This window comes from Cygnus atratus, chromosome 1, assembly GCF_013377495.2.
Source record: "Cygnus atratus isolate AKBS03 ecotype Queensland, Australia chromosome 1, CAtr_DNAZoo_HiC_assembly, whole genome shotgun sequence".
Lineage (NCBI taxonomy): Eukaryota > Metazoa > Chordata > Aves > Anseriformes > Anatidae > Cygnus > Cygnus atratus.
In genome coordinates, this window is record NC_066362.1 from 86,727,154 (window position 1) to 86,749,652 (window position 22,499).

Here is a 22,499-nt window from a genome sequence, read left to right on the forward strand (position 1 = left end):
AGAGGTTAAGGAGCACATCTCCTGATTTTTATTATTCTCCCCACCCCTGCCCAGAGGAAAGTAATCTTTATTTTGTTTCTCAAATGCCTATTGATCAAGGGAGTGTTTTCATCTTTTTCCTTTCTCTGAAATATACACTAAAATGTAGTCACTGTGATATTTCCTCCTGTTCCCTGTGAAACAGCCTATCCTTCTCCTGCTCCCCCATTTTCAGATAGGCAGATGGGTTTAATGTTTTTTTTTTTTTTTTTTGTGCCAAGACCAGATGAATGACAAGGTCATTTTTTCATTTTTTTGAAAAGTGTGCCTGAAGTAGAAATGTTTATATTTCTGTAAACATTTGCTTTCTATGACGTACTCACTTAAAAACATTTCTTCAAGAGTATCCCCATATGTGAAATCATTTGCTGGAATATCACAAAGGGAAGAATACACAAAGGATGCATATGTTGCTCACATGATTTGATAATCCTATCAAAAACCATGGAAATGTTTGAAGTCCAATAGCTCCAGCAACACAGACCTACAGGAAATGCAGAGTTTGATTTTTCTGTTTCAGAAGCAAGGGCACATGTAAGTCAGCTGGCAATAATCAGTCAGACAAGTATGTTTTGTCACATATATCCCTTTACTTGCTCATGTCCTCTACAGGGGACCAGGCCCCACAGGTAGCAGTATTTGGGGTAGGTACACTGGGAGGTAACCACATTCTCCTTATGCTTTCAATACCGGGAACAGTGCTGAAGAGAAAGCTTTTTTTAATTTTGTGTTTTATTTAATTATTAATTTCTAAAATGGCTCCTGCTAGATGCAGAATAACTATTCTTTGTTGCCAGACATCAGGAATGTACAGTATTGATGCAGTGCAAGCAATGGCTTTTGATGGATGCTACCACGACCCGGATGTGGACATGGACCTGACTGCTTTTTCTGACCCCTGTGAAGAGAATGCAACTCGGGCACGAGCAACCAGCGTCTCCAACATGGGCCCAGCTCGCATCAAGAGAAAGAGATCTCTGAAAGGAAACGTGGGCAGGATTATTCTGCAGAACAATCATGTCATTGACACATATTCCAGGATTATATTTCCCACTGTGTATATCGTGTTCAACTTTTTTTACTGGGGTTTGTACATATGAACAGAAATCATTATAAGCTAGACGTTGTTTTGTGTATGAGAGTAGCATTGTGCTCTAAAAATAATGCAACAGCAGTACAGGAAATGGTTGAAAGTTTCTGAAACTGGCTTCTGTGTCAAACCGAGGCAGGTTTGTTTAGCAGCAAACCTGCTAATGAAAAATTCTCATGAGCCTGTTTTTTCAGCTGGACTGTGTGGTGCTTCATTGGGGCAATCGAATGCACATGCTGCTGCTGCAGTAGCACAGAAGCAGTTTGCTCACTAAGGGAGCCCTATATCACACACCTAAACAGATAGCAGCTCCTGGTCAATGTATGTATTATTCAGTGTCTATCTGCACTATAATCATTCCCCTTTAATCAGCCTTTCTGTTTGTTCTCCACTTATTGTCCAGGTTAGTTTTCAGTCAGCACCAATCGCCTTCAAATAGCTCCTATTCCTGTTTCACCTGCTGCATTTCTGTTTTGCTAGGCAACCTGTATACACCTCAGGAGCCTTTGTCCTCAGATAGTAGGGAAAGCAGGAAGCAAAGTTAATGGAGCTTTGTACATGGTGCATCATGAAAGCCTCAAGAAAACCCTTCACCCTGTCAGCTGTACTTGTCTTTCCACGGGATCACTGGGAGGGACCTCTATTCTGGAGAGATCTTGATCACTAGTCCCTGAGGTAGCAAAGCAATAGCATCCCAGATGCAATGCACTCAGTGTCTTACAGCTACCTCCCTGGTGGATGGAGCATCACCTGCACAAGGTGTGCCCTTCATGTGACACCCACACACCTGTGCCTCATGTAGGCCTGCTGTAATCACCTGCTTTCTGTATAACTGCTCTTTTCAGAAACCTAGCCTTTGAGGAAGAGATTTTAGAATACTTTTTCAAGAAAGCAAACAAACTGTGTCTTCAGCAGAATCTGGTTCTTCCATTTTATACCATATACATGAACTTGGGGTTTTGTCCCACTCTTGGCTTCAGAGATTGGAAGTTACAGTGAGGGGATGCTGTACATGCTTGCTTGCAGCACTTGTCCCTATCACAGCTCAAGTTACCACACCAACACCTGAGACACACAGGAAATAAAAAGAAGCAGCTGTGCCAAAACAGAGCTATATACAGGAAACCTGCTAGTCCCAGATGAGTCCTGCATGGAACCCTTAGGTTGAAGGGTTAATTCAGCCTCCTTAGGTTGAATTAAAGATGTTCAGGGACACACACACAAAGTGTTCGCAGGTCCAGAAAAGAATCAGGATTACTTCTGTGACTTTCCCAAATAAGAAACATTTTCCACTTAAATTTCCTGGTTTTGTCTGTCAATTAATGAAGTGAGTTCACATTTACAAATTCAGTTGAAAATGATAATTTGTGTTAACAGAAAACGTGAAAAGGTAAATGCTTGGTCACTGCTTGTTTAAGGTCAGGAAATGGGAATAAATTTGGAAGTCTGAACCACTCTTGGATTTATATGGTTTTCCTACTCCAATATTGTTTGATTATAGCATGGTGATGTCTCATGCTGTTTCAAAAAGCTGCATTTGTCAAGCTCTCAGTTACAGAGTTGGAAAAGCTGGCGACACATTGCATGCTGGCTGATTGAAATCTGATGGAGTGAGTGGGTACTTTGGCAGTCAAGTCACTGCCAAACAAATGATCAGAGCTAAGACAGCTTTGATACTCTTCCAGGAAATCCTGACATGGAAAGGAGAACTGTACCAGGAATGACAATGCTGGGAACGTAAAGCCAAAGGACACGCACGGTTTTGGCAACAGCAACGGCACACCAGACCTCAAGCTGAGCAGATGTGTAATATAAATATATAAAAGAAATTACCATGTCATCCTTGTTACTGCACTGCTATTATGAATGCATCCTGCACAGATGTTCCAGATTGCCTGAGAAGATCCCATCTAATTGCTCCAAATGTGTGTGCCCTAAACTTATAGCATGAACTAATGTAACACCATTGTTTTCACGTATAATTTTTTATCTGCCTCATGGGAAGAGGTATGTATCCAAATAAGAAGTATTTATCCAAAAGTAAATCTTCAGCCTCTGACAGAAAAAGTACCCAAGTGCTTCTTGACCCAAAACAATTCCCTCTTCTAAATATCTTAGAGGATCTGCAGCCGCAAGGGCTCTACAGTCTAGCCTGCCCAAGTCCAGTGTAGGCTGGCCAGCAAACTGACCCACACATGGAAGCGTATAGGAAAAGAGATTCATGCCTGCATTTACTTTCCCAGCACACGCTATACAGGTACCTGGAAGCAGTTTAGTTTTCTTTGATGGAGAAAACTGTTACTTATTTTGCAAGTGTGAATGTAACCATTGGCAAAGTGTTCTCATCATGGAAAGTGATGAGAAATTCACTATATATCGAGTTTTATTATGATAATGATGAGGATTGCATCTTATGATGATGAAACTTACTGCAAACTTTTTTCAGCAAAGCTTATGATTTTTATCTTCTCAATGCAGTGACAGGGATGATACCAGGATCAATTATATTTCACAGATCCTTTCTTGTAAAATAATAAAAAACAGTATTTAAATACATTATTTTTAGAGGGCTTTCTGAGCATTAGCTGACTAAAATTCAGACGACCCTCTTTTGGAGTTTGTGTCACCTTCCGGAAGGGTATGGTAGTAAATACTTTTAGTAATTTTGTCTAGACAAACCAGCATGAGAGTCTTTACAAAAGTATTCACAAGTATTTCCCACTCATGTTATTTGTGGCCGTTTTTGCAGCCAGTCAAATGTGGGAGTTTTACTTCCCACAGCGTTTACTAAAACTTATGTAAATACATATTTGTTTGAGTGTTCACCCTAGTGGTATTCCAGCCGTTATGCTGATAATACTTTGTGGATTTTTGGAAAACAGAAATAACAGCTTGTAATTGCTCCTTTGACCAGCTGAAGCGCAGGATGTGGCCTCCCTATTTTTAGCATCTGCTGGTACACCCATCTGGATTAAGAAAACATCCTGGAAGTGTTAATGTAGGTGATTAAGCTGCAAAATTTAAGTCTGGAAAACTACTTCACTCTTCAAAGCTTTATAATTTTTGTGGAAGAAGTAAGCAGACTTTCACGCCAGTGACCTGTTTTTCAGAGGGCTAGAAAAAGTTACAACTTTGAATATCCTAACTATTAGTGTTTACACTAAAATAATCTCAATTTAATACATTTTGCAAGTCTCCTGGATGCTGAGTGACGTCACGATGAACTAATAAGAGGACAGAATTAGAAAGCAGAGAATATCTTCTTTTTCTTCTAAAGTGACAGTCCAATGAAAGAAAATGCTTGAGAGAGAAGTTTAAATTTTCCTATGTAATTCGTATACCTATGTACATAGCTTTAGTTTCAGCCCAGGCAAAATTTATCTCCTTGTAACAAATCCACATGCTGATCAGTCTGTATTTTTCATGACTGAATGGCCACAATGTCCTGGTCATCTGGAGACCAAACTGGTCCAGGAGGTAAAGGCGCAAGGTCAGAATACGATGAAAAGTGTTTGTCTTTTATTCCCTTCCATCCCCTTTTTCCATGTATTATGTTTTGCCATTCTCTCTATTCAGCACATAGGAGTTTGGATGTATTAGTGAATGTGGAACCCCATGGAAACACGTAACATTTATTCCAAGGGACCCAATTAGAGCCATGGAAGCAGGAGTTATTTCTACCACAAGGAGGAACAGGACTGCAGAAGAATTTTCTAAAAAGGGAGGAATCTGAGCTGCTATTTTAGATGTGATAGTTAGGTAGATGTGATATTTGGATGCTCTATTATTTCTGTTATCTGTGGTTATCTTAAGGCAACATTTCCCTCTGGAGTGCTGCTAGGACATGATCCCCTCTGTTATCTGTCTTTGAGAAGTCCTTCTAGGAACTATTGTGTGCCCAATACAACTTTCCACGTATATTAGCCACATACTTAGAGGCTGCTGAGGTTTCCAAATTTCACCTGTTGCTGGTAGTTCTATTTTGTGTTCTTCAAGTGATCAGTACACAAGAACACAAGTTTAGCAAAACCTACCTACCTAACAATTTCTCTGACATCTTGCAGCGAACGTAAAATTAACCCATTAATAGACATTTAATAAAGGCAACTAAAAATATTTTGAGAAGTTTTCACACCCTCAGTCAAAGGCCTCAGCAGAGGGGCACAAGAACGAGACTCAGGTCCAGGAAAACACAACGCAGCTAAAGCCCAGACCATTAATTAGTTATTATACGCAGTAAAACTTCACGCACAGAACCACGAGGTTTTGCGATGTATTTGCTATTTTAACCCATCACGCTCAGCAACACGGGCGCCCCCGAGGCTGTCCAGTCCAACCCTCACCGCCCCCCAGCCGCCATTTTCTGGCGGCTGCCGAGCACCTCCCCCGGCCCCGCCCCGCGCAGCGGCCCCGTGCTCGGGAGGGTGAGCTCGGGGGGCCGAGGGGGGAGCGGAGCCGGCGGGGGGCGGCTGATGGCGGCGGGGGGGACCGGCCAGCAGCCGCCCCGCCGGGGAGCAGGGGGCCATCGGGGCAGCCCGGCGGCTTTGCCTGTCCCGGCTGCGGGGCGGGAGGCAGCGTGGGGTGCTGGGTGCCGGGGCAGGAGGCAGCGTGGGTGACCCCCTCGGGGGGTAGACGGGTGCCAGGAGTCGCCCCGGTGCTCCGGGGATCGTCAGACCGCGGCCCCCGGGGGCTGCTGCCCGCTGGGCGTGCTGCAGGCGGTGCCCCTCGTGGCTGGTAGCTGCCCCCGTTGGCGTGGCCGCACGTGTGAGCGCTGGCTGGGATCCGCGGCTGGCCCTGCAGCACGGTTTTCCGTGTGTTTTTTTTCCCTTCTGGAAAAAGTTTAATGGTACCCACATGTGGTAGCGCGGCGGTGGGAAACAGTAGGGCTGTGTGGCCTAAGAATAGCTGTGACCAAGTTTTTCTACCAGAGCTCCCCTCCCCCCCCCACCAGTGCTGTGTAAGGGCTGCTTTACAGGCCTGAGCTCAGAAGCAGGGCTCAACTGTCAGTATCTTTAAGCATAAAGAGGTGTGTGACAGGGAAAATACTGATGTGGAATAACTCCTGTCTGAAGCAAGAAGTGGTGGTCCGCTCTGTTGTGTTTTTCTTGTTCTAATAAGCCAATAAAACACGGCAGCACAGCATGCTGTGTAAATGGAGCCCAGTTCTGTGAGCAGTACTTACCGGGATTTAACTGTTGAAGGCTGTGCGTGAGCATGAGGCTGATAGGATGGATTTAGGTCTGGGATACAAAACGGGCAGTTTGGACTTGCTTGGATTTGAGTTGCTGGCTTTGGGGGTGTCAGTGCAAAATCTCAATGCCTGCAGCATTGTCAGAGGTTGCTAGCAGTCGTGGGCTAACCTTCAGTCCTTTTGAGCATTCCCACTTCTATCTGAGGGCTGTGGCTTGCTGCAGTGAGGAGTGTCCGGTGGTGATGAGCATTCCCTCTTGCTGGACTTCAGTGACTGTCAGTTACTGCTGAGGCACAGGAGCTGCTGATGAAACACTTTGCTAGGGAGTTGGTGTAGCAGTGAGGACGCATGCAGCTGTGTAGGAGAACTTCGCACTGTGCGTACACACCAGAACTAGAGTTTGTTTTGTGATAAGGATTCTGCGTAAATAAAAGCACGAGAGCGTTTACTTTGGGGAGTAAAGCTGTCATTTTCACTGCCAAGTGAAAGCTGCAGCATGTTGTAACTCCTTGCGTGTTGGTTTCACAATCCTGCTCAGACAAGCCCAGAGTTAGCTGGGCTCAGCCAGCCCAGACCGAGCAGGCAAGCTGCAGTCCTGGAGGGCTTGGTGCTGGCTCTCTGTCAGGATGCTTAACTCAGCTTCTCAGGCAGGCTTTCACCTCTGCCTGGGGCTTTGAGCCACTCGGGATGAACTGCTGGTGCTGATGTAAAGTTAACGCAAGTATGTGTGTACGTACTATGGTGTTAGACTTACCGTTACTTGATTTTTGCCTTAACTTTCCTGAAAACTTGGCAGATGAACCCTTTGTGAATTATATTTTTTATTTTTTACATAATGATATATGAACATACTATCTACCCGGAAAACAAACAAACAAACAAACAAACAAAAACAAAACACAAATTAAGTGACTTCCAACTTTAAAATTGAATGCGTGCAATTTGGGGAAAAAACCCTTTTTATTCTACATAAACCACAAAGTTTGACAGCTTTACAAAGATGGAAGTAGAACCTTATAATTTTAGTTTTTTTGCTGTAATTGCACAGCGTCAGCAGAAAGCCCTAAAAATATTCCCTCCCTTCTGTAGACTTAGTTTAGCCAGAGCTGGCCATCCAAAGCACAGTGTAGAGACCATGACAGATGTGGGCCAGTGTCGCCGTGCGCTGAGGATGACTAACACCGGGCCCTGCAGCATGATAACTTCACGATGTTCCCAGGGGCTGTGGCCTCCAGCAGGTGATCCACATACAGGTGCTTTTTCTAGGTCTTTGGAGGCTGCTTGAGGGTTTCCTGGGTCTTTGGAGGCTGCTGTAACTGCTCGCACCAACTGTATCACCCACCCCACCGAACCTGGTGTTCCTTCATCCCTCACACCGATCCTGTCTCATTGCCCACCCCATGCTCGTGCTTCCAGTGTGTCATATGTGTGCCAGGGGCACATACCTGTGGCTGTATGAGATATGGCTTATGTTGGGTGTAAGTGGCATTAATGTAGCGGGGTGGTTGTATACAATGACATATACCATTCTTTATTATATTCAAAACAGGTAGTTGTTTAAATGACTTGAGTAAAGACAATGGATTTGTGATGTGTAAGGCAGCTTGAAAGGATGCTTTCCGTAACAACCCCCCTGGTTTAACGGGTGGGGTTCTGCACTTGAAATCCCATACATCCTTCCCGATCTTGCTGCGGCTGGAAGGTGGTTGGAAGGTCTTCACTGTGCTTCTTTCCAACATTGGTATGTTTCAAGGAAGTGTAATAGGGTCCAAATTTCTCATTCTGTCCCCTCTCCACCCCCTTTGCAAGTTATCATTAAAGCTCTTACATATAAGGGTTTTGTTTTGTTTTGTTTTTTTATAAATGTAGCTACTGCTACAGAAGACCAGTCTACCAAGGGTTCTTTTTGTGGGTGGATTTCTGTATTTATAAAGATCTCACGAGTGTGGCTGTTTGGTTTCATTGTGTCTGTTTTTAGTATAAACTCAGGTGTGGGATTTGAACTTCTGTGAGCCACAGCTTCCAGTAGAGTCCTTTGGAGTTTGCTGAGGATCTGAGAGTGGACTGGAGACCTACTGCGGACTCTCTTTTTTCCTGCTGCTTGGAACAAATAGTGAGCATCTGAAAGCAGAGCCATTCCCGGGGTGCTCTTGTACTCCAGTGGAGAAGGCAAGAGGAGCTGCTCAGGGCCCTCGAGGTTGTGCTGCTGGTTGACTGTTCTGTCTCTCTCTCCTCTTGAACAGGAACATGCCCAAGAAAGGAGGGAGGCAAGCTGAAATGGGAAAAGAAATGCAGGTGCAGTGTAAACGAGCAAAGGTGGAAGCAGCTTGTTCACCGCCAGTCATGAGTTTTGAGAGCCCAGACAGCCTCTTTGGAAGCCTGATCTTTCCCATCAAACCAGAAGTGTTTTTCAGGGAGTATTGGGAACAAAAGCCACTGCTTGTTCAGAGAAATGATCTCCTGCTGGCTGCTTATTACCAGTCTCTCTTCCAGCTGCCAGATTTGAAGGAACTGTGCAGCCAGGGTCTGTACTATGGGCGTGATATAAATATCTGCAGATGTGTGAATGGAAAAAAGAAAGTTTTAAATAAAGAAGGCAAAGTGAATTACATGCAGCTGAAGAAGGACTTTGACCAGAAAAAGGCAACAATACAGTTTCATCAGCCTCAGAGATTTAAGGTTGGGTCATTTCATGCATTTGAATATAATTAATATGTTTTATAATACAGCATATTTTGCTTGACACATACTAGACACAGCTTCGTCTCTGTCCCCAGTAAATCCAGGTGAAGCAGCTCACATCAATGACCTGCTGAAATCTATACATGAACTGTGTTAAAAGACGGTTTATACTTTTGCACTGCACACATTTCAGTGGTCTGCAGTAAGAACAAATCTGACTTACGCTGTAAAATTAAGTATTCCTTTTTAAAAATTTGCTTTATCACATACAAGTTCAGAAGGATCTAAGTTCACAAAATTGATGATTATCTATCTGTGCCTGCTTAAATTATTCTTTCTGCCCCATTGTTTTCTTCTGCAAATGGAGTATTTACGCTGTTTTCCTATAATGGAAGACAAGGTGTGAAATCATGTAAAAGATCTGCAGGACATTTTGCAATTCTTGACGATGGATGGGCTTTGAATTGCACCACAGATGTGAACCACTGCAATTTTGGTGATTGTCTTCTCTTTCTTGTTCTTTTTGATGCTTTTGCAATCTTCATGCGTTCAGAATGAGGCAGCGGGTGTCTGCACAGTTGTGTAAAGGACTTGGGTGTTCATACTTGGATTTGAGTAGTCCTTTTGTTTTTTCCATGGTGTCAATGCAATTTAATTATGAAGTGGTCTGTAAGGACTCAAATATACAGCTGCATCAGTATTGTTGGCTGATCTCAGGTCAAGTGCCGCTGGCATTTCCAGTGACAGGGGCATCTGCAGTTGAGATGTTGTATGATTTATGCTGAAATGTAGAGCTTGAGCTGAACGTGCATAAATTCTGGCTGAAGTTGCCCTTGCGTGGCTTGGGTAGTTTGGCATCTTTTGCTGTGAGAGTCATCCCTTTGGTGCATTACCTGTCACATGTCAGACATGGGTGAGTAAAGTTTGTTCTTTAATATGCCCACACAATTAATAAACAAACATGCTTTTGAAAGGAAGTTCAGAGAAGAAACTCTGAGTTAATAAGAAAAACCTGTTGTGAGAAGAAAATGAAGAACAATCAAAGCGGAGTTTGGGCAGGGAGCAATGCCAGCCTCAGCCATGGCTCACGTGCTGTATGTCAGCTGGTTATTTCGTAAGTTAAACTCAGGAGGGGGCTGGGGCTTAGCTCCAAAGCTTTGTGCCTTCTGTACTGGGTCTATTCAAAACATGGCACCTGAGCTTCTCGTACTGAGTATGTGTCTGGTTCATAGCTTAATGTTAGATCTGAGGTGCATTCTTCAAAAATCTTTGGGGAGCTCTGTTATTAAATATTTGCTTAAATCCCTTGTTGAATTGAGTAATAACCTCAAGTATTTTGCTGCAGTAAGACGTGCTTGTTTATATTTTCTTCTTTTTCTTTCCCTCAGTACCTCGTACTTATCTTGACCTTCGCTATAACTGTTTGAAAATTAGATTCAAGTAACAATTTGTAGAGTGTTAGTCTCTTTATTCTTGAAGAGCCCAGAGTTGCAGCACCTTGATTCAGCCTAGCTAAAATTAGCAGATGACTTAAAACTTCTGTGGGCTAGCTATTAGAGTTCCTTTGTTCCTTTTTTTTTTATTTATTTAAACTGCAGCCTGTGTTAACATATATGAGTGATAACAGGGAGAATGAAGTCTTATCAGTCTTCTTCAGGATTTGTTATGATGGTACCTCAGAAGCTTTGTGCTTTGAAGGTTTTTTAAAAGCATCTCTTGGCATGAATCTGTTAAATTTTAATACATATATTTCAGTTGTGGGGGAGCAAAGTAGTTTTAATAGGTTGAAAGATACAAGATGTTCTTGCTTTGAATTATAAATCCGTGGCTTATTCCACAAACAAATCCTGACACATACACTGCAAAATCTCAGAGGCATATAAAAACAAGTCAGAGATACTTTATCTCCTTGATTATGTACCTGCGGAGTGTTGCTTGGTTTCTGTTGCAGTAGGAGGCATTGGAAACAGGTCTCTAACCTTTGTACGCTCTCTCTGATGCTGGCTAATATAATGCAAGTCATGCATGTGTTTATTGTATTAAGATGTTTTGCAGTTCATGGGATGACGGTTGGTTTCTTTTCCTCTCTGTCTAGCCCTCTTTTGTTTTTGCAGCCTAAAGACAGCACAGGGAAGAGAGCAAACACCAGTGCTATGTAGCACGTCTGGTAGCATGTACCACTCCTTGGCCTACTGACTACCTTTATAGTAGATCTTTGCTTCTGCAGTGCTTGCTTTCTGCAGGAACACCTTTCTACCCTGGCAGCAAGTACTCATTGCTTCCACCTTCCCAGCCTCCGTCTCCCAGTTATTGATGTTGGTAATTCACTAGAAGAACCTCCCAGGCAACAAGGGAGGCTATGGGCTGGGAGACAGCCCGGCTTGGCTGAGCTGTTCAGTAGTAACATCATCCTTTCTCTCTAAAGGAGGAGCTCTGGAAGATTCAGGAGAAGCTGGAGTGCTACTTCGGGTCCCTGGTTGGGTCAAATGTGTACATTACTCCACAGGGGTCACAGGGCCTTCCCCCTCACTACGACGATGTTGAGGTAGGACAGCACGACCTTGGCCGTGAAGCTGTGCAGGGGGTTTTGCTAGTGGCAGTGGATACCTCTCTTTTTTTTTTTTTTCCTCCCCTCACATAATCTAACATTATAGAAAAATGTTTTTCCACTTATGGTAATTGATTGCAAGTGTTTCTGTATGGTTGTTTTTTTTTTCCTCTCTGAAATTTCACTGAAAAGTATCTGTATACTCAGTATACTGAGTATACTGAGGTATCTAATGGTACTATCCCATAAAGTATGCTTTCCAGGCCTGGTATTTTCTTTAGATGAAAATTTGTTTTGCCAGCTGCAGAAACTTTCTAGCACCTTCTTTTCATTTTCACTTCATTCAGACCCCCAAGAATCTAGAAATTCTTTTTTCCTTTACAAATTACTTGCAGTTTTTCACTGGAAGCAGCCTGGTGGTCCTGGTTCCCATGTGCTGGGCCTGCTGATTTTAAGAAGTTACTGGGATAATGGAGTCCTGTGGTCCAAATGCATTTCAGATTAGCTTCTAAAAGAAACACTCAAATAATCACTGGATTCAAGCACATCTTGAAGTTGGGCCGTCGCACCATTTATCTTCCCCATTAACTACATTTGGAGTTACATTTTTCTGTGTGTTCTGGCATGTGTCATCAGCCCCTAGCTCACAGCATCCCCTAGGTGTTTATGACATTGTTTGCCAGTGATTGGTGGTAAGACCCGTATCGCTTAACATTTTGAATATCCGTGTGGAAGATGTTACTTTTAAGTTAGTCATCCAACACCTTTTTAAAATCATTGGGAGAAACAGGGATTTCCAGGTGCCTACCTTAGACAGGATAAAGCAGATCTTACTTCACAGCTCTTCTCATCTCTAAGTAGAGCCTACAAAAATATGTCAAGTGTGAATTTCTACGTTCTAGTCACCTAATAATTCAGCTCGTGTCCCTTCCGTTTGCTTTTTCTCTCTGATTTTTTGGCATGTTTCCACAGACTTTCCAAGTAAAACGATGCCTTGACATTTCAGATTAGTTGAATGTGTGAGGGGAGGCAGGGCTTCACTGTGCATTTGGTCTTTTGCAGGTGTTCATCCTTCAGCTAGAAGGTGAGAAACACTGGCGACTCTATAAACCAACGGTGCATTTAGCTCGGGAGTATAACGTTGAATCAGAAGATAGGATTGGGAATCCCACACATGAATTTGTATTAAAGGTACTGTAATTTAATTGCTTTAACTGGTCTGAGCTGTAATTGCCTGAAAAGTAGTTATATTTAAAATGGTCCTTTTCTTAAAAACAGTACTCTCAATTCTTGTGGCTGTGAAATTGAGGGCAGGGTTGGTGCACAAAACACTCTGAGCGTAAGAAATTTAGGTGGCAGCTGTCTAACTATCCTATCCTTTTGCAAAGGTATCATTTGCTTTAGTATTTAAATAATGGACCAAGAAACCAGTTCTTTCTGGAAATTGTTTAGTATTTTATAGGTTGGGCACCCGGAATCCTGGTTCGTGTTTGTGCAGTTCCACATAGAAAAAGCACTGGTTTTAAGCATGGTTATGAAATGGTTTATGCTGTTACATGCTGTCTGTAATCACTCAGTCTGACCCATCTGTGCACTAAGACTTAAAGTTTACCAAAGGTTTTCACTGTTTTGGTGAATTGGATTTAAATATTATACCTGACCAATAAACAGAAGCCTGAAGTAAAAAACATATTAACTTGATGTATTGTTTTTTCTTTTTCCAAACCTGAAAATCAAGTGTTTGGCTGTTTTTTGTTATTTAAAATAGAATATTTCATGAAGATTAATTAATACAACCCTTTCGACAGCAGCATATCTTGTCCTGTTCTCTTTTACATATTTGTACTTCAGAAGTGTGTTACTTACCCAACAGGTAGGGCTGCTCTGTTTTGGAAGCCTCGTTAGTTTCTCTGCCTTGTGTCCTGTCTCTGCAAGGTCCCTGCTCTTTCCTGTTTTCAGACTTGCCTTTGGAAGTAGGTAGTTTAGGAAGAGTGGTTTAGCTTGGATATGATACTGATCTTCCTGACTATGCAGTTTGTCAGATGGTAATTTTCAGTTGTCAGGATGTATTGGTTGATGCAAAGTCTAGTAGATTACAGTTCAATGTTTTCTTTCTGGAACATGTTTGGTTGGACTTCAGTGCCTTTGATTTTTATGGAATAATGCCATATTCCACAAGGCATTGTACAGGCGTTATTGCAGTGAAGATACTGGCCTCTGGCCCTGAAAAGTGCTTGAAAATGTTCCAAGTTTTTAATTTACTTTTGTGTTTGGTGTTCAGTTCCTGCGTCCCTTTTCTTCTTGTTGTCTGTATGAAGGTCTCTGACAGGAATGTATAGACTGGTATTTCCTCCCTAAACATCTTCTAAAATATTTCCCATCTCCTATTTTTTGCATTTCTGCCTGCTGTTCATGGGCAGCTTAGAACAAATCGACTGGTCAGAGGCTGTATTGGAGTTCTCCTCCCCTTCTCTGAGAAACTGGTAGCTGAATGAGTGCGAAGGCATGCTAGTTGGTGTAGGAGGTCCCAAACTGCAGTTTGTCTTGGTGACTCTTCATCAGGCCGTGGACACAGCTGGCTTGTTACTGGTGTCAAGCACAGAGCTTACGGGGTCAGTGGCTATCTACCCTTCAAGAATGATTTCCCATTTACTTTGCTGATATCCCCACCTTCATCCAGTTCAGAAGAAGAAGAAGTGATCAGAATCTCGTGTCTCTTGAGAACTGCTCTGTCCTTTTCTGGGAGTTGCGACCCAGAGTCTGTGAAGAATCTGGTCATTTTAATTGATGAGTGTTGTGCTTGCTGGTTCACATGATTTACACTGATGAGACTACCAAGCAGATAAGAAGAACAGGAGTTGCACTGCAGTGAAAGCTGCTTTGAACAGTGAGGATCCTGGATTCTTTTGGTGTGAGCAAATTTAAGAAACAGAAAAATTACAATGGAATCAGATTTCACCATTGTTGGTGTATGAATTTTTTCTTTGACTCTGCTATACAGCTATATAGATGTTTATAAGGGAAGCTATAATTAACTGATGTTTTTCCTTCTTGGAGGCAATTTGGTGTGCTGCGTACTTCTCTCTTACCTTGACTTCCTAATCTAAATTTTTATCTGTGTGGAAATTTTATTTAGATAGGTAAGAAAAAAGTTAGGGAGGGGAAGGGTTGTACCTTTTTTTTTTTTTTTTTCTAAAGTGCTATAACTGAAAATTTCAGACAATAGTATTGCAACAGACTGCAATCTTTATAGAATATTTGGCTTTTCTTGTGGATACTGACCTTTTCCTTTGACATGATCTGACTGGATTCACATCGCACTGCTTCTCTGCTAGCCCAGTGTATTGTCAGCAGGTTCATCTCAGCTGCGGCTTTGACACCTTTATGCAGCTGAGCTGGAATGTGCATGTTCTGTACTGATAAAAGCTTGCTTTGTTCTTTCAGACAGGTGCATAATAAATAGTAGTAGTAAGTTGGGGAGTTCAAGGTATCAGACTTTCTGGCATAAGGTGCTTTATATTATTAAAATGTACTATGGAGGATCTCCCTATTTTGTGATTAAAAAACCAGAAACGAACCACATTGTCGGTCAGTCTGCTCAGAGAGTATTTCCTCTATTTTGGCAACAGCACAGTAAGGTTTGACCAAGTGCTCTAAACATACCGATTCTTTTCATTTTCTTGCAGCCTGGTGACTTGCTGTACTTCCCAAGAGGGACTATTCACCAAGCTGACACTCCTCCTGGGATATCTTATTCTACACACGTGACCATCAGCACCTACCAAAACAAGTAATTATTCTTTATTTATTTATTTTTCTAAAAAGTGGCTTTTCTGATAATGGCTTTCATCTGCCAGGTGATGTGTGTGAATAGTACAGACCTGAAACTGTTGTTTCAAAGTGAGGTCTTGTTGTTAAAATAAAACCTTGTAATGAATGTTGCTTAGCTCTTTTCTGTGTTCATTCTATTCAGCCCTTGTATATTTTGTTTCCCTTTGACTAATACAGGGATAGCGCATGTTACCTTCCTCCTAGAAATATAGTGGAATGGAACATATGTGGGTACCCCACTACTATATATGTTCCCTGCAGTTAGTAACAAAATTTAAGCCAGTATTCAGGTAGCTGAATTGAAGTTTTGGAGGCTGGGGGAAGGAGAGGAGGGAAACACTTGTGTGAAGTGGCCTGTTTACGAGGTTTTTGTGCAGCAAACTCAGTGCATTTTAATGGGTTATTTTATTATTTACCAGCAGTAGAAGATAATGTGTGTGTGGAAGCAGTGTGGAAGATAATGTTACAAAAGTAAACTCACTGTTGTGTTTAAAAATCTGTCATCAGTGGCTGAAATTATTGTGCATTTCATAAACCAGAGAAAGAGTCATGGGTTACTCCTTTCATCGTGTTCTCTCCTACATTTTGTAGTCACCCACGCCTGTTCTGACAGACTTGCTGCAAATTCTTTTTTTGCATATATTTTCTACTTATCTGTGTTTTTCATCTCCCTAGCACATGCGTGCAAGTCAGGTTTCTTTTGACACACATCTAATGCTTGTGCCCACTGAAACCTTTCATCACACAGGGAAATACTGCTGTGACCTAATCAGCCTCTCTCAGATGCTGGCCTTGGAGTTATTGGCCAGAGTTAGGAATTGGGAAGGATTTCTGTTAGCCACAAAATAGGGCAGAACAAGTTTGGGCATGCTCTAGATGATCGTAAGATGTTGTTTTTAACCACCATGCTGTAACCCCAGGATGCCTGTACTGCTGGTAACTCTTAATGTGGCCATGGTGGAGGGAAAATTAAGGTGAAGATGCTCAGAGGAATGAATCTTCTTTAAAAAAAATGGGTTCTACTGATTTTAATTTACAATATTCTATTGAGAAGGCAAAAAAACTTATTTTCTGTAAGTACTGATGGCCGTTGCAAAGAGTGTTTGAGCTCATTTATAATGTAGGTGGCAGTGTTAGTGCTGAGCTGCTTTGGCTAAGTGTGATGGCACACCCAAGCTGATCAGCAGCGAGTAGCCTCCAGAAACATGTCCTCCTCTTTTCCCTGCCCTTTTTGTGCCACCACTTCCCTGTGCTGACTTGGTGCTTTCCCTGACGCAGTGAACTGAATAGACAGAGGAGTGACTCCAGAAGAAGTGTATTTTGGTGTGTTGACGGTAGTTGGGCTGGACGGATTTGCTGTTTTACGTTTCAGTGGGCAGGAGTGCTCCTGAATGTGCAGAACAGATCTTGTCCAGCTTGATCCATACAGAGTTCTTGTGTGTCAAGCAGTGTTGGACAGACAAGTTCCTTATAATCAGGTTGATGGTGACCTGACGGGCTTGTGTGGAGTAAATGCAGTTTCTCTGTGACAGCACAAGCCAAATACCAGCCCACTGAGAAGTGGTGTCCTCAGGAAGCATATTCCCTGAGCACCTGTGTAAGGATGAGGAGAGGAAAAACGAAAAGCTTGAGGAGTGCCGTTCTTCTATCTATAAAAAGTGGAATTACCATCCCGGCTGTAGGTAATGAAGTGTAAAAGCCTGTCCCTGCATCGCTTTCAACAGGCATATGTAAAGTAAGCAGCAGTCCTATTATAGGCTTGCTATGGTACCTTGATTTGGCTTGGAGAAGGAAGTATGGTCTGGAAACATTTCCCTGGAAAATTGGAAGAGCTCCTTGAAAATAGCTGTTCCTTATTGTGGAGGATGATCAGTCTCCTTGTGACTGCTGTGGAAGCAGTGTGTGTGCAGAAAGAGCCGTGAGGGGGGAGCTGCTGATGGAAGTGGTGTGTTCAGGGATCTTAGGCACTGAGACAAAAGGGACTCCGCTGTGCGCTGGGGGAAGGTTTGTCCGGGCCAGATCCCAGCCTGAGGCAGGAAGAGAAGTGTGGAGGAGTTCATTATAAGCAGGGCATTTTGCCAAAGTAATGGGTAGCTGAAGATAGTTGTTGACAGATGGAGATTTGGGGGAAGAGGAGGGAAGCAGTAAGAAGTATAAGATGGCTAATTCTCTTTATCAGCCAGAATCCTTCCCTCCCAGTGTGTAGCCAACAGTGGAATGCTTGAGTGGAGAAGATCTATTTAAAAATAAATAAATAAATAAATAATAACCCCTCCCTTAAACGAGACTATAATAAGTCATACTTTCTCAGGTAGTAACGGCACCAGCCATAGGTAGGGGAAAGCATGCCTCTTTTATTTCAGTGCAGCTATTTTAGTAATTTTTTTTTTTTCCCTTCCTGTCCTACAGCTCTTGGGGAGACTTCTTACTGGATGCAATTCCTGGCCTTGTGTTTGATACTGCAAAAGATGATGTGGCTCTGCGGACAAGCATACCAAGGCAACTGCTCATGGTAAATAGGTGGGACTCAGGGAAAAATAGTTCATCCAGCTGAAACTTTAGTACTGAAGCAAGTGTGTATCTTGCTGATCTGCTCTGAAAGCTCAGTGCAATGGCACTGTCTTGTCCTGCAGCAAAACCACTTCTTCTGAAGACTTCAGGATGACTGTTCTGAGGTTTGGTGCAGCTGAAGCAATGTGTATTCTTTAATATCGCAGTGTCCTTGTATGGCTCGCTTCCTTCTCAAAGCAATGTTATTTGCTTTGGAGCTGTCAGACAGGTGTAGTTTCCATCAGGTCAAACTTTTGACTCTTTAAAAGTTAGTGGAGCTGTAAATTGTTCTGTGTCATTTTTATGGTTGTCTAGTTGTGAAAGAGAGAACAAGTCTCTCTTTCAAGTACACTTGCAAGTCCTTTAGCATTGCAGTTAGCCCCACAGTGAGGAAAACTGAGCATCAGCTTTGGTGTGTAAACAGCTCAGCTCACGTGGAACGTGTGAAATAAACAACATTTGTTGTTTTGGGAATAAATCTTGTTACCCTTTGGAAAGATAAAAGGGGACTGTCCAGATCATCACTGCACCTCCTTCTCTTTAGGATAGTCTCTGTTTAGCTTAAATTCATGTGAGAGCAACTCTGTGTGAATATTCAGCAGGTGGATATAGCAGACTCAACAAAAAAACTGAGCAGCATTTTGAGAATGCTTGCAGACCGCCTGGAAAACACCAGAGAACTGAGATCATCTGACATGAAGAAGGATTTCATTATGAACCGTTTGCCACCTTACTTGGGGTGCGATTCCGATCCTTTAACTCCAGGTAGGTTTTGAGGTTTACCACCTCTTTATTCCCTTTGCTGAAGTTATGGTAGAGCTGTTGCTAACTCTTCCTTTTATGATTTTTTGTGTATTATGGTAGGCAAAGATTGGAGTCTAGTGTGAGCTTCGTGTTTGAGACAGATGTCGAAACATAGCTTAACAGGAAATGTAGCCACAAGAAGAAGGCTAGGAGAGTAGGGTTAATTTGCACCATTTATATGGTTTCCTTCCTTTCTAATGAAGAATTTTTTTTTCTTAGGTGGGAAGTTGCCGAAATTAGATAGCCAAATTAGACTGCAGTTTAGGGATCATGCAATAGTTACAGTGGAGCCCGATCAAGAGAATTCTGTAAGTATAAGGAAGGCACCCCTCTGCACTTTGGGTGTGTGGGAGTGTTGCAGAGTGTGAAACAGTGTCTTGGACTGTTGTACTGGTCTGTCGGAAAAGGTCCTGCAATTATTGCCTAGCTGGATAATACATCCTATTAGGATTTGGTAGGAGATCTTGGGGTTGCTGTCAAGCAGTAACATGGAGTGTTCTTGCCTTCTGGAAGAGATCTACAGAACTAAATTTATCCTGTGATTTTGCATGGCAGGTGCATGGTTTTCATCTGATTAGATGGGATGGATCATTACCACCACTAAATGAACTGTACAGCTCTTGATAATGGATTTAATTATTTATTTTATTCTTTGTGTTCAAGAGCACAAATAGGTTTCCTCAGAAAGCGGAATTCTATTGCAGCTGCTACAGGCTGTCTATGCGTGTAGTCTTCACCTCTGAGTGATCTTTATCCCTAAGCTGGTGCCAATGAAAACAAAATCGTTCCATAAAATAGATGCTGGCATCTTGGATTATGTTGTGTCCAGTCTGCTTCTTAGCTATGAAGGTTTGTGGTATGAATTTGAAAAAATTATTGGAGAAAACTGTCTGACTGCTCTAGAATTTTAGACTTCAGACTTCTACAGAATTACTTTGTTGTCTTGTTTGTTTTTCAATTAAAAAACCAAAACTTAGAACACTTTGTACTTTTTTTTTCACAAGTAAAATGTTTCCCTGTGAGGAAAAAAAACGTAGCATAACTTCTTCTGATTTTCCTCCCCCATTTTGTTTGTGTCTGTATTACCGTGAGAATAAGTGGGTTTTGGAAGCTGTTTTGCAATTGTTGCTGCAACTCCTTCTGATGTCATACAGATAAAGCTGAATGAGATCACACAGAGAAGACTTGTGTCCTCAAATTCTCAGTGAGATCTGCCCACATAGCACTGAACTAGCTTGCGCAGCTTAACCAAGGAATGATAGACAATTTTCAAGAGACAGGCCAGTATGATGGAAACTTAACAATATGAATTCCTTCATTAAGACCTTCTAGGAGGTGCACCTTAAATGGCATGTGAGTCCAGCAGAGGCATTATTAAGGCAGAAAAGGCTTTAAATTTTTCCATAAATGTTTTGTAGACTCCCTTATTTCTGTTATAGCTAGCTGTTGGAGCATAATGTTAGGAAGGTGATTTACTTTTCTTGATACTACAGTGGACTCCAGAATTAGGCAGATAATATTGTCACTTGAGTGTGATGAATTGGAGGATGTGGAGCATATGTAACTATTTTCTTCCTGCTGTCTCTTAGGATGAAGTTCGCAAAGAAATGGTGTATGTGTATCATTCTTTAAAGAACAGGAGAGAAACTCACATGATGGGGACAGAAGACGATGATACTACCAGTGAGGAAGGCGTATCACAGGTTTGTTCCCCGCTTCGTTTTTATGAACACATACACGCACAAAAAAGCTATGTTGTCTTGTTGGGTTTTGCTGCAGATTTCTTATGCATGCCTTGAGTTATGTCCTAGGTAATGTAGCTATATGCTGGCACATGTTCTGTAGTGGCAGGGGGTCACTGTACCTTCTGCAGGACAGCGTGTTTATGCCAGTTTGAAATGATGTTAGCCTCTGTATGCCCTGTTACGTACTGCAAGGTAAGCGTGCCTATTTGAGGGTGGTGTGGGAGGGTGGGTCAGCATCAGGAGTAATGAGTTAAATCTCTTCCTGAAGTGTAAAGAGGGAACTTCTGTTATTAATAAGGCTGCAGGTGGTTCTCCTTCATGCTTACTCAGGGTGTATACAATAGTCCTAAAGAGGCTGCAAGCTTTGTATCTTTTTGTTCCAGTTTATGATAGTGAGATGCTATTACGTCAGGCTTGTGACCTGACCCTTGGATATAGGTGTCCACAAATATACCTTAGAGGCAAAACTCTTATATATAACTGCTTACACAGCAAGGCTTTTTGCCTGTCAGTTGCTTACTTTTTAAGGTAAATTTTGCTGAACCTCTAGAGAAAACTGGTAACTGAGGTCTCATACTGGCAGCTGGACAATATAATAAGTCTTAGAATATAGCTTTTTGCCCTTAAGGTCTCCAGCCATGGCAAGACAGGTCTTCTAGGTCTTCTGTCAAACTATTCCTAAAGATCATGTGTAACAGAAAGAAACAAACTTATGTCCTCTTATAAAAATAATGGGTAGGGTTAGGCAAGAGTGTAAATTTAAAAAGGCAGTTGCTTCCTCAGTTCAGAAGCCATAAGAGGAAGACGTACCTTAGGTCTCTCTACATCAGTAAGAGGTGCTAGAGCATGTAAGCACAGCTTTCATATAAGAAGAGATTTCAGCTGTATTTCTATTAAGAAAATTGGCAGGATGATACTGATCTTATGCAGGATGCGCTCAGAAATCCCAGTGTGAAGTGGGAAAGGAGCACCTGCTGATCAGTACCTATGTCTTAAACATTGTGTAATAATGGACACGTTCTAGTTAACTGAAGTGGTTTTTCTTTTCCTTTTTTTTTCTCCCAGCAGACTCATGGACTGCGTTTTCCTCTGTCATACTTGGATGCACTGAAGCAGATTTGGAGTGGCAGTACTGTTTATGTTAAAGAGCTTAAACTTACCTCTGATGCAGAGAAAGAAAACCTTGCCTTGTCACTATGGACTGAATGTCTAATTGAAGTTTTTTAATGCTTTTGTAAACTAGCTCCTCATGGAAGCAATATATCTGGCCATTAAGAAGTTCTTGAAAGAAAGACTTACTCATTTTTTTCTTTCTTTCCATCCAGCCCTTGGATTGTATTGCTGTCTAACAACACACTGCAATATGTGCATGCGTACGCACATACATGCTTTGCTACTTTCTTATGCTGAATGTTCTTTTAGTTTCCTTAGTGCTTTGGGAAAATGGTCATCGGGACAACAGGTAAGCTGCTCAGAAAGGTTAATGGTGGAACAGTTCATGTTTACCTTTAATTGCCAGACTGTTAATACCCTTAGAAAAATTCTGTATCTCCACCAAAATTATTGATGTCTTACACTTCTTAGATAAAATTGGGCTTCATTAAGTACCCTAGTTCCTGGGGGATATTCTATGAAAAATCCCTTCATCACAGCTGTAAACAGCTCAATTTACTTTCCCCATGCTGTTGATTTTTTTAAGATGCTAAGCCTTACTGCTTAGATGCTGTCCCCTGTCGAATAAACAAATGTTTAGTATTTAACCTCTGTCCCTTCTTAATCTGAAAGTAACCCAAACCTGTACCTGGCATCTGTATCTCCAACACTCACCTGAGTGGGTTCTGGTGGCAGTATTGCTATTATTTTAATGCTTTAAAATCTACATTTAATATGCAAACCAATATAATGGCAGTCACTTATTGAATGTACTTATTTCTGTTATTTTGGCCAGTTGAAAGAAAATACAGGAATACGCTTGACATCTATTAAGACTATTATTGTGTTTTGATAAGTTTAAAAAGA

The 22,499-nt window shown here is 42.0% G+C and overlaps 2 protein-coding genes across 7 annotated transcripts in view; both read left to right on the top strand.

Annotated features, from left to right (window-relative positions):
* Positions 1-1,139, top strand: part of GABRR3 (gamma-aminobutyric acid type A receptor subunit rho3) — a 28,434-nt gene extending 27,295 nt beyond the window's left edge. The window contains exon 9 of the mRNA XM_035540548.1: positions 837-1,139. Within this exon, the coding sequence (XP_035396441.1) occupies positions 837-1,139 (303 nt within the window). The remainder of the gene's footprint in view (positions 1-836) is intronic.
* Positions 1,140-5,494: 4,355 nt separating this feature from the next.
* On the top strand, positions 5,495-22,462 carry RIOX2 (ribosomal oxygenase 2). Of its 6 annotated transcripts, XM_050713297.1 has the most exons (12): positions 5,518-5,553; positions 7,870-8,061; positions 8,299-8,433; positions 8,564-8,999; positions 11,428-11,547; positions 12,613-12,741; positions 15,237-15,340; positions 17,791-17,893; positions 18,531-18,696; positions 18,955-19,043; positions 20,325-20,438; positions 21,546-22,240. In XM_050713297.1, the coding sequence occupies exons 4-12, from the start codon at positions 8,568-8,570 to the stop codon at positions 21,705-21,707; spliced, it is 1,419 nt and encodes a 472-aa protein (XP_050569254.1). In that variant the 5' UTR covers positions 5,518-5,553; positions 7,870-8,061; positions 8,299-8,433; positions 8,564-8,567; the 3' UTR covers positions 21,708-22,240. The 6 variants fall into 6 exon arrangements, with proteins under 6 accessions (XP_035396392.1, XP_035396395.1, XP_050569262.1 ...); XM_035540499.2 differs by lacking the exon at positions 7,870-8,061 and having other exon boundaries at positions 5,495-5,553; positions 21,546-22,462; XM_035540502.2 differs by lacking the exon at positions 7,870-8,061 and having other exon boundaries at positions 5,495-5,553; positions 21,549-22,462.
* The last annotated feature ends 37 nt before the right edge of the window (positions 22,463-22,499 follow it).